Source organism: Branchiostoma belcheri, unplaced genomic scaffold, assembly GCF_001625305.1.
Source record: "Branchiostoma belcheri isolate BF01 breed outbred unplaced genomic scaffold, Haploidv18h27 scaffold55, whole genome shotgun sequence".
NCBI lineage: Eukaryota > Metazoa > Chordata > Leptocardii > Amphioxiformes > Branchiostomatidae > Branchiostoma > Branchiostoma belcheri.
This window is the reverse complement of record NW_017804187.1, coordinates 632,076-643,348: the sequence shown is the minus strand read 5'-3', so window position 1 is coordinate 643,348 and position 11,273 is coordinate 632,076. Positions and strand designations below refer to the sequence as shown.

The 11,273-nt window shown below is 42.9% G+C and overlaps 1 protein-coding gene across 1 annotated transcript; it reads left to right on the top strand.

Annotated features, from left to right (window-relative positions):
• Nucleotides 1-1,259: 1,259 nt before the first annotated feature.
• LOC109481293 (ficolin-2-like) lies at nt 1,260-7,832 on the top strand. The gene is made up of 8 exons (XM_019783828.1): nt 1,260-1,574; nt 3,501-3,666; nt 4,331-4,425; nt 5,177-5,255; nt 5,552-5,659; nt 6,319-6,535; nt 7,187-7,372; nt 7,703-7,832. Exons 1-8 carry the CDS (start codon nt 1,260-1,262, stop codon nt 7,830-7,832), a joined length of 1,296 nt encoding a protein of 431 aa, XP_019639387.1.
• The last annotated feature ends 3,441 nt before the right edge of the window (nt 7,833-11,273 follow it).

Genomic DNA, 11,273 nt, shown 5'->3' with positions numbered 1-11,273 from the left:
TGAGCGGGATAGAACCTTCTGTTTATACAAAAATCACTGAAGCAGAAGATGTCTGAAAATGCCCCTTTCTCTAAGTAGAGCCCATTGTCTTTGTTAAGTCTATTTGAAAGGAAAAGGTGAGGAAGAACACTTACGTTATAAAGCCTTGATTTAGTATGCCATGTTGGTGACAACTCGTATTTATAAAACTATGATATCATTGCATCGTATTAAAGTGTCCCTATTCATAAAGATACAGTTACGTATATCTAGATAGATAAATAGATATATAGACAGAAAGAGACACATATTATTCCGTGTTGTAGTTTATTTTTATTGGTGTCCAACCCCCGAGGCTGGAACAATTAGCAACACACTGCGCCTCTAAAACCGGTCTGACCTCAGTAGGGACAAAGGTCATGAGAACCGCCGCTTATAAGGCATCTTTCTCTAAGTAAAACCCATTCTCTTTGTTAAGTCTATTTAAAAGGAAAAGGTGAGGAAGAACACATACCTTGATTTAGTATGCCATGTTGGTGACAACTCGTATTTATATAACTATGATGATATCATTGCATCGTATTATATTTCTCTCTCTCTCTCTCTCTCTCTCTCTCTCTCTCTCTCTCTCTCTTAAGGACGATACCACTCTCTTTCTTAAGTCTATTTAAAAGGAAAATGTGTGGATGACCACCTCAAAGTTCTTTAACAACTGATATATCACCTCACAGACTCAACCAACCAACTCCCCTTTTACCACTATTCAGGATCACCTAAATAGACAGATTAGTTGATTGGATCTTCTTTGAATTAGTATTATATCGTGTCATTGACGCTGTAACAGACGTTTGTAGAGAAACCAAATTCAATATTAGTTTCTGTACTATACTTAACAAATACGCGATCCCTATACCATTAACAATGGGGGACCGTCGCCTCCATAGCATGCCAAAAACTGTGGGTTTGGGGGGTCTTCATGGTCTTTGGGATCTTTTATGGGCTATTTTCTGATTTCATAAAGACAACAAAGCAGGCCTGGTTGAATTACCCCCGGTTTTAGAACTGGGCCAATCAGGAAACAGCCGAGGACCACCAAACCCCCAGTTCTATAAGCCTGCTACGGAGGCTAGGGGGACCGTTGATTTACTGAACTGTCAGTGACAAACCCGACAAACAACTGACACGTCATCCCCAAACTCGTCATTCGGGCGAGGCACTTTGTGACAGAACAAAGCGTTACCGGCTGTTTTCTCAAGGTTTTTCCGCGGCGTTTCGTGACGATGTCGTCCCAGAAGCTGTCCCAGAAAGTTCGCGCGGGACAGGAAGGTTCTGTAGGTCGCCATGGAAACCTTGGAATCGTCCCGTTGCTGGCGGGAACGGCGGTAGCTGTGAGCGTGGGGACTCTGCTGTTCGTGGTGTGGGAGGTCGCGTGTCTGAGGGACCAGCTAACGACAGTACAGGTCGACCTGTGGGAACGGCAGGAGGCATTCCATAGAAACTTCCAGGAACAGGTGAACCAGCTGAGAGACCAGGTGGAGCCACTGGGAAGCGGGTTTAAGAAGGACGGGCCGTGGAAGGAAGAGTTGGAGCCAAAGGTTAGAACGTTGACATTTTGTTTCCGAGCAATTTGGAGCCATGCCATGTAGTTATTCACGGTAGGTAGGCTGCATGCCCTTTTTGTACGTAATAAGGCCTTCTTAGTCTTCGTAATCCGTGTGCAGCCTCCCCAAAAATCAATTCATAATAGTACAGTAGCCTCAAAGCATAATGTTGTAATCAGCTCTGACACTTTAACGTAATTCGTAATCGGCGGAATGTTGACATTTTGTTTCTGCTTCTGAGAAATTTGGGGCCATACCATGTAGGCTAGGCGTAGACGCGATCACACCATCTTAGTTTCATTTAGTTTATCCAAAAATACTTCATAGGTGCCACGGAAGATTTTGGTGCCTTTAAAATAAGGTTTGGTTCTCAGACGAACATTTAACCTTCTCCCTGCTAACTAACCCCGTCACCACTTGATAATTGGTAGCCAAGCGGCTACTTCAGTGTGCTATATTAAAAGGTTAACCAACCACCACTAGAATGTGTGTGGGTGTAAGATGGCACGGGGGTGTCGAAGCAGGGATAGTAAATACTTATGGGGAACGCATTGTGGTCTTTTTTAACCTCAAGTCTACCGTTACATGATCGTCCTATAAGTAAGACAAATCTTGACAGATAAAACAATGCAAATTTAAGACACGTCCCAAGTATAGAGCATTGGTAACGAGACGGCTACTTCAGTATGCTAAAGGTGAACTGAGCACAACGAGAGTGTGTGGGGTGTATTAAAGGTGGCCCGGGGGTAAGTTGGAGCAGAGATATTGGATTCTTATGAGGCTATGTATATCTGGATGGGGTATGTAGGGCCTTAAAGAATCTTAGCGTTAAAAGGTTGTCCTCCGAATAATGATATGATATGAATCTTTATTGCTTGTTCTTGCCCAGATGGGCTAAATGCACAAGAGGATATCCAGTATGTAAAACATGAGTATTTCATACTGGTATGCTATATTCTAATGCAAAGTGCTAGGAATCTATACATTACAATAATAATAAAAACTACCTATCATCTACTGTTAGATAGTTGCCCTTTCTTCTCTCTTTTTGAAACATTTGGAAACATAATTACATACTGTAGTTTGTCTACTGTACATTCGTTCTTGTATGACATCAAGTGTTTAAACATGTCCTGCTTTGACATTTTCTTACATATCTTGTCTAATTGTAAAGTATCGAATATGCAAATTCTGGTTCATAGCTAGCAAGGTAAAATCGTTATACGTTATAACAACATGTACAAGCTCCTTTTATTGTCAAAATATAAGTTCATTAGCTTTAGCACAAGAGGTCACCAGTTTGACAAAGGTAACGGTCGAATAAGAATGGATGAGGACTGGAGACCGGGACTCTAATTAAATCGCAGTGCAATTGTTCTACAATCTAGACACTTGGTGAAACACCTTGTACGGTGTATCTGGTTGTTGGTTTAGCAATTCGCGGTCTTGATGGTCAAGAAATCACAGGAACACGAAAAAAGCGCTCAAGGTCAAGTATAGGTCAAACGTAAGCTTACACACAGGTACGCGTCACTTTGCTCCTTTCAAAATACGCAGGCTTCACATTTCTAAGCGGGGAGGTTTTATTGTGCTATAAAGTATGGAAAGAGAGTTTTTAATGAAGAGTAAGGTTGCTGACTCTTATGTTATGTGAAGGGCTCTCCTCTTTACAAAGCCTTCTCTTTTTTTACCTTTATCTAACCCTAAAATTACACTGTGGGCCGTAGCAGCTTTTTAAGTGTTTAGGGGGAGGCCATGGGTAGCAATGTCGCCTGAATAGAAAATTAACATAATATTAAAAGAACTAGTACTTTCAAAACTTACAACATCGTCCCTAAAATCCTTCTGGGTAGGGGTTACACGTGCCTCCACTGTTGTTGTTCAGTGTAACGGAAAGATATTCAATTATCCAATTTGCAGCCCCCAGTGGATCTCCACCCCGAGGGCCCGGCTGGTGACGTGCTGCGCGCCATTGCAGACGCGCGACGTTACCACAGCGCCTCCTTTCGGCAGGATGCGGCAGTGCACCACAGATCTAAGAGGGACCTGATGGCCAACACCTTCCTCATGCGAGGGAGTCTGGGAGGTAATGGTTCATGTGTTTGTATGGTGAGAGAGGGAAAAATACGTGTATATTTCACGTGAACCATCTTTTATCCAGAACCGTGCTTTATCCAGAATCAGGCTCAGTTCTGGATAGTCCATGCGTATCCAGAACCGTTGTTTATGTAGAATAATGCTCAGGCTCAATTCTGGATAGCTCATGCGTATCCAGAACCGTGCTTTATCCAGAATCAGGCTCAGGCTCAGTTCTGGATAGTCGATGCGTATCCAGAACCGCGCTTTATGTATAACCATGCACAGACTCAGTTCTGGATAGCTCATGCGTATCCAGAACCGCGCTTTATGTATAACCATGCACAGACTCAGTTCTGGATAGCTCATGCGTATCCAGAACCGTGCTTTATGTAGAACCATCCTCAGGCTCAGTTCTGGATAGCTCATGCGTATCCAGAACTGTGGTTTATGTAGAACCATGCTCAGACTCAGTTCTGGATAGTTCATGCGTATCCAGAACCGTGCTCAGGCTCAATTCTGGATAGCTCCTGCGGATGCAGAACTGTGCATGGAGGCCAGTTGCTTGTCAATGAGTAACTGGCCTTGGCGCAAACGTAACGTATGGATGTCTACCCATCACCGACGTTTCATAACAGAAACTTTAATTATGTACCTGTCTTTGTTACTTACAGGGGACGAACTGAAGCCGGCACCAGTTGATCAAGTCAGTCCACTCGGCCCTCAAGGCCCGCCTGGTCCGCCCGGCCCTCCCGGAAAACCTGGAGAGGTGAAGCACAACTTATTTCTTGCTGTTTCTTAACATTCTCTGTTCCTTATCATTGCATTTTCTTCACAGTAACATCTTCTAGAAGGATTAAACATTCGCGGTACCTCCGTTAAAATCGTAAATGTCACTTAAGCTCCTGTATAACAGGAGCTTTCTGACTAATTTTCATTATCTTGTCTTGACTTGTCTGACTTTTGTTCCATTTTCGACTTCCAAATAAAAAAAATTTTCTTCACTTTATTTGCATATCAATCAATAGGTTGTGCTTATAAACCTGCATTTCCCCTCTGGTCTCTCAGTCACTGACGAAAGCTAGTGGATACTAGCTGAAACGTCTGACGTTTTCAAAATCATATCCTGTTGCTTGAGTTGCTTTTCGGCGTATCGTATTACCTGGATGCCTTCATCGACGTAAATGTTATTGGTTAAATCCCTTGACATCTTCCTATATATATTTGCTGTCCGGTTGCACTGAGGCAAACACGAGACGCTGGTCAAACCTTAACGTGTTTCCATACCTGTTTAGAGTTAAAACTTTAGATCCAACACAAAAAATCTCTCACCTAGAGCTTTCGACCAGTCACTCTGGTCTTCCTCAGTAGACTGACCCAGTGAGGCTTGTCACACATGAGTCTACTGAGGAAGACCAGAGTGACTTTTTTGTGTTGGATCTAAAGTTTTAACTCTAAACATATAACTACCAAGACAGATGAACTTTCATGATAGTGTTTTCATACCGTTGTTGTTATAGTGTGGCTGTCCCAAATTGGCCAATCCGGAACTGACAACGGAGGCACCGAATCAACCGGATTCTTCCGGATCTCCTGGAGGTGAAAGAAAGAAAGAAAGAAAGAAAGAAAGAAAGAAAGAAAGAAAGAAAGAAAGAAAGAAAGAAAGAAAGAAAGAAAGAAAGAAAGAAAGAAAGAAAGAAAGAAAGAAAGAAAGAAAGAAAGAAAGAAAGAATGAAAGAAAGAATGAATGAATGAATGAATGAAGTGCATGTAACTACATGGCAAGTGTGATCATTCGTCCGGTTTGCTCAAGCCAACTTTGTGTTAGATCAAATCCGTTTCTGCATTAACGACTATGCTCTGTAGTCACCGGATATTTCACCCCTTCTTGACAGAGTTAGACTGTGCTGCGTACTTCGCCGCTGGACAGACGGAAAGTGGAGTCTACACAGTCGGCCCCCCTTCCTCCCGTGTGGAAGCCTACTGCGATATGGATATAGCAGGTATTCTGGAACTTACGCCTCCTTTCCACTAGGCGGTAATCGCCAAACGATTTGTGTGACACTTGAAATTAGGTGTTTTGTTCAACAAGGACTAGGACTTTGGGTATGGGACTATGATTCTATTTTGACGCATCGGACTTTTATGTTTACTGTATGTTGTCCACTCTAACTTGTTTTACTGTATGTCTTGTCGTTTTGCTGCCCCCCCCCCTGGAAAACAGCTAATGCAAGCTGAAAGGGTCCACCCAGCCGTCTTGTGATGAAATAAATAAATAAATAGGGAGAGTGTTTGATCAGTGCCAGTGGGTGTTTGATTTTGAACGGAAAGCTAAAGTGCGATCGCTAACCTACAACATTTGGATTTCTGTGGCACTTAAAATAAAATATGTATGTAAGGCCTCGTTTCATTTAAAATTAGACGTTATGTTCAATACTACAGAGAAGAGTGTTTGTTTTTAAGCGCAGAGCAAAAAGCATGAAATTCACTTTTTTCACTGTAGACCGGTTCGCCCACCGTTAGGGCTCGACAGTCTTTTATCTATTTGTACCCACTTAGATGTTTTATTTTAGATGTGTTTGTGTAATGTTGTGTGTCTGTGCTATGGGCCTTTGAGCCTGAAATAAACAATGAATAAATAAATAAATTTTTGTCCACACAGGCGGAGGCTGGACCGTGATACAGCGCCGACAGGACGGGTCGGTTCTATTTGACCGGACCTGGGAGGAGTACAAACAGGGGTTTGGGGACAAGAACGGGGAATACTGGCTTGGGAACGACAACATCTACCGCATGACGAAGCAGAAGAAATACAGGCTGCGAATAGACATGGAAGATTGGGATGAAAATAGCCGATTCGTTGAATATAGTTCCTTTAGGTGAGTACTGTACATGTTTGTCAAGCATTATACACTTTTAATCTACTTATACCATGCTCCGACTCCATAGCTATGTACCTTGGCCAATATGTATGTAGCGTTTTAGAAAAGAGAAAAGGAATTGTGACAGGCATGTTTAATGTACATCATGTCAATACGCCATTTACTTTATACATATGTAGTTATAGTTTGTCTCACAAACTGTACTCTCTTGCAGACCAACACCTCAGGAATGTTTTATCTCTCTATTTGGCCAATTTCTACTCTTTCCAGCCGCCTCCGAAAGCCTGGTAGGCTATATGACACATCTCATAGTGGGTGATTAACCAGATAATACATCACCTCCCAGTGTGTCCAGCGAGGCTAGCGGCTACCGCCTGCAGAGTTCCGGGTACTCCGGAAACGTGCAGGACTCCCTAACCACCTACCACAACGGGCGGGCGCTTCGCTCACTCGGCAGTTTATTTACCTTCTAATGCCCCCCTCCCTCCCCCTGCAGTTTGTCCAGCGAGGTTAGCGGCTACCGCCTGCAGATTTCCGGGTACACCGGGAACGTGCGAGACTCCCTAACCTACCACAACGGGAGGGCGCTTCGCTCACTCGACGGTTTATTTGCCCTCTGTTTCTACTCGCTCCTCCTGTTTTTTACAGTTTGTCCAGCGAGGCTAGCGGCTACCGGCTGCAGATTTCCGGGTACAGCGGGAACGTGCCTGACTCCCTGACCTACCACAACGGTCAGCGGTTCTCCACGCTTGACCGGGACCAGGACAGCATCAGAGGGCTTCACTGTGCCCAGCGCTACGGACACGGCGGCTGGTGGTACCTCGCCTGTCTCAGGTATGTTTATGCTTTTGAAGATTTACCACATTTTTTTATTATATTCCAACAGGTAATCACAAGACGTGGCCATGGTGACGGCACACTCACTTTTTTTGAACTTATATTAATGCCGCCACCAACACAGGGGACCAGGCAATACTCATTTTCACCTTTTTTTTAAGTGGATATGATTTTAGAAAATCATTTCCAGTTGCTTGAGTTACTATTTTTTGGCGTATCTTGTTACCTGGATGTTTAAGCTTCATCAACTTTATTTAAATAACTAAATCAAAAAAGAAGAGAGGGGAAACAAGCTTAAGTTTTTAACTATTTTCTTTTATTTAACAGGTCGGGGCTGAACGGGCACTACCTGGGCGACTGTCGGAACGCCTGTCCCTACTCACAGGGCGTGGTTTGGTACGACTGGCGGGGCAGGTTCTACTCGCTAAAGGCTGTGACCATGAAAATCAAACCGTAAAAGTTTATATGGTAGAGGGGATTCATTCCTCAACCTAACCGACATCTTGCACACGCAGTTGTCCCTCAGTAAGACATCTGGAGCCACATAGCTCCCGTTTAGAACTTTTATTCAGCCTGTCACAGAGGCTAAATAAAAGTTCTAAACGTGAACTATGCGGCTCCAGATTTCTTACTGAGGGGCGACTGTGTGTGCAAGATGTCGGTTAGCTTGAGGAATGAATTCACTCTACTATATACTCAAACCGTAAGAGCATGGAGGTTATTACAACCACTGAAGCACGCCACCTTGCGAGTCAGTTTGGTACTGAAGCCTGTGTGAGTCCGTGAAAATTACTAGTAAACTTTGATAACGTTAACTTGTACTTAACTAAATTAAGCCGTCTAGCATAATATCAATGACGTTAGACAGTAGTCACCGTCTGTAGTGCGCCACCTAGCAACGGCAGTTGGTACTGCATGAAGGTTCTGTCCATGAAAATCAAAATACCTCACACCTGTAGGCTGTTACTTCGTATCATGAAACTTGACTACCTGATATAGTAAATGACTTCACTTCTTCTGATTTACACCCTACATGTTTTGATAACTGAGATATTAGCTGATTAGACAACGATTTAGTGATGTAACTCTCTTTAATACAAATGTTGTAATTAGGATAAGAAGTTAACCAACTCAAACATATAGTATACTATAGTAACAAATTGTAATGAGTATGGAATTGCAATAAGGATGGAAACAAAACAGACATATCGTCTAGACATGTTGTAATGTGAAGTCTGGTTGATCTACTTCGAAGAACGCTTTAATAAAACACACAGCCAAATAAACTTTTGATTTTGATCACACTTTCTCGGTTTCTCTCCGTTTCAAGTTCGGTTTCATGTTTTCAATTTCTCCCGATTTGGTTTTAATTCCTTTGCTACGATACGGCAGTTTGGTTGGAAAGTTGAAAAGTGCCTGAAAAACCGACTTAGCTTTGTGGGTTATACCCCCCCCCCCCTCTCACCGGTGTAGCCCTACATTTGTAAACTGCTACTCAAGCAAACTCCGTCAGATACGCGGGAAAACATGTGACATACCTCTGTCTGCAGTCTTCATGTCCATGCTTTCCCCAAAGGATGTGGAAACAACCCCCAAGTTGGAAGAACTTGTACAACAACTGAAGAACACAGAAAACAACATGTCAGACCGGAAAGGTCATCTACAATGTACAATAGGTCAAAGGTCGACTGGTTATTCCGAATGTTCAATATGTCAGCTGAACCTACTTTCAATTCAGGGTACAATTCGGTAATCAATTCAAGGTACAATTGGGTAATTTTGAGAGGAAACAGCAACAAAACTAAGCGAGGTCGCCACCAGTGAACTCAGACACCAATTTGCTTAGATATTAAGCGAGGAACACGCCGTATTGTTCAGGTTAGGCAAACCAAAAGGTTGTTTTTTTCCCTTTGTCTATCAATAAATCCAATTTGCATGTCAAACCTTGAATGATTTAGGGTTTGTGGGTTACTGCAATATAACTTTGGGCGCCAGGGGGAGCCACTCAGTTACTGTTTGACTGTTTTTACACCGTTTAAAACATGGCAGATCCGAAAAGAACTAATTCATAGTCAAATTTAATGCGCTAACGTTATTCATAACAGTGCCATTGGACACCAGAAGAGGATAACTTGTATAAGAGGACCACACTGGGGACCTATAGAATCTGGTCGTCTTGGACAAGTGGTTTTCTTATCCAAAAAGCAGCCGGGTGACACAACATGACAATAACATCGATTTCGAAGTTCAGGTATTTGCGGCAAAATGTTCTCTCCAGCAGACCAACTTCCTTGGCATACTATCTCTCTGTTCGACCGATTTCTACTCTTTCCAGTCGCCTCCTGAAGCCTGGTAGAGGCTAGAAATTGTTCAAAATAAAGGGAATAGTATACCAGGGGGGATAGCGGCAGCAGGCCACTATTTCATTTATTTTGGCCAATTTCTCCATTTCTCCAGCGCTCCGCGGTGCCTGGTAGAGGCTGACTAATTAGTACCAGTGATTAAAAATTCCAGTCGATAATTAGTTTCTGCCCATCTCAAAAAGAACGTCCCTGACCTCGACGCTTAGGTCAACTAGCTGACGTCATCACACCTAATGCGGGAACACTGGACGGTAACTAAAGATGTCTTCATTTTTCTTTTATTTACTTCATGATTCACCACAAAACAAGGCTCATGAGAGCCACTCAAAATGATTTGGGTAACTGTACAACCAGTGGGGACAGATGTTTGTTGACATTAGACTTAAAAACTTTAAGGTTATCCTCATAGGGGAAACAATCACGAGGTAGCTTGTTCCATAGTGATGTTGTTCTAGGAAAGAAGCTTTCAGCATGGAACTTCCTCCTAAGAAGTGGTGAATGGAGGAAGAAAGGGTGATTTGCTTCGGTGGAAGTGGCAAGACGTGTCCTTCATTTGCAAAATCATGCCCGATGGCAATTGCTTTTACCGAGTCAAAGATACTACACGGTACAGTACAATAATGCTTACTTGCTTAATTAAGGCTGTCCATCGATTAAGGTTAGGATTAAGATTTTATTCAGACGACACCTGTGCTGCAATGCGATGTGAACCAGTCAGAATTGCCCTGAGGAAGGTGACAGAAGGTCACCAAATACAATAATAGGGAACAGACAACTACTATCTGGAAAAACATTATAGTTATACCTCTACTACTAGGCTAGCTATTATGAGGTTTGACTTCTTCTTTGAAGGCAGTGGATAATGAATAGTCCCACATTCTGCATAATGAGTGGATTTTGTGATCTTAGTAGGAACACAGTCATTTGGTGATCTTCTATGTGATGAAAGGACGGAAACTAACGAATGACATCCACTGTGAAATTATGTTAGCCGCGCAAAACTACGTCACAGAAACAAAACGCTTCTAGTTGTATGTGTCCTGCTATGCTTTCCTTCTCTTCTGGGATGGGAGGTTTAACTCATGCTATCCATAGGTTTTTCAAACGTCTTGTAAACGCCTTTTTTTCCATTGTAAAAGTGGCTGCGAGAATATAAGTTGTACCTGAGTTCGCAGTCACTTAGTGTCCTGTTATTTGTATTAATCACTGCTGTGCTTCTGAATAAAATAAACTAACGATGAATCAGCTTGATTTGTCCTTAGTCCGAGCACAAGTGGGCAGAAGAAAAGGCAGGTATCTGGTGCCCCTGTATGTGGTAGCTGCGGCCCCACGTGTTAATAGTTGTAGTAATTACTTTTTGCTCAATGGCCGAGACGTAACAAGATCTGCGGGGGCTTCAATGTGTTCCGTGACTAGTGCTGAAACAGTATCTTTTCCCACTATGTCAGGAGCTGAGTGAAGAGACTCTTCTTCTTTCCTTAAACGACCGCCTTCGTCTTGCCGAAGATTATGTCGCTCCAGGCCGTCCAGGGTAT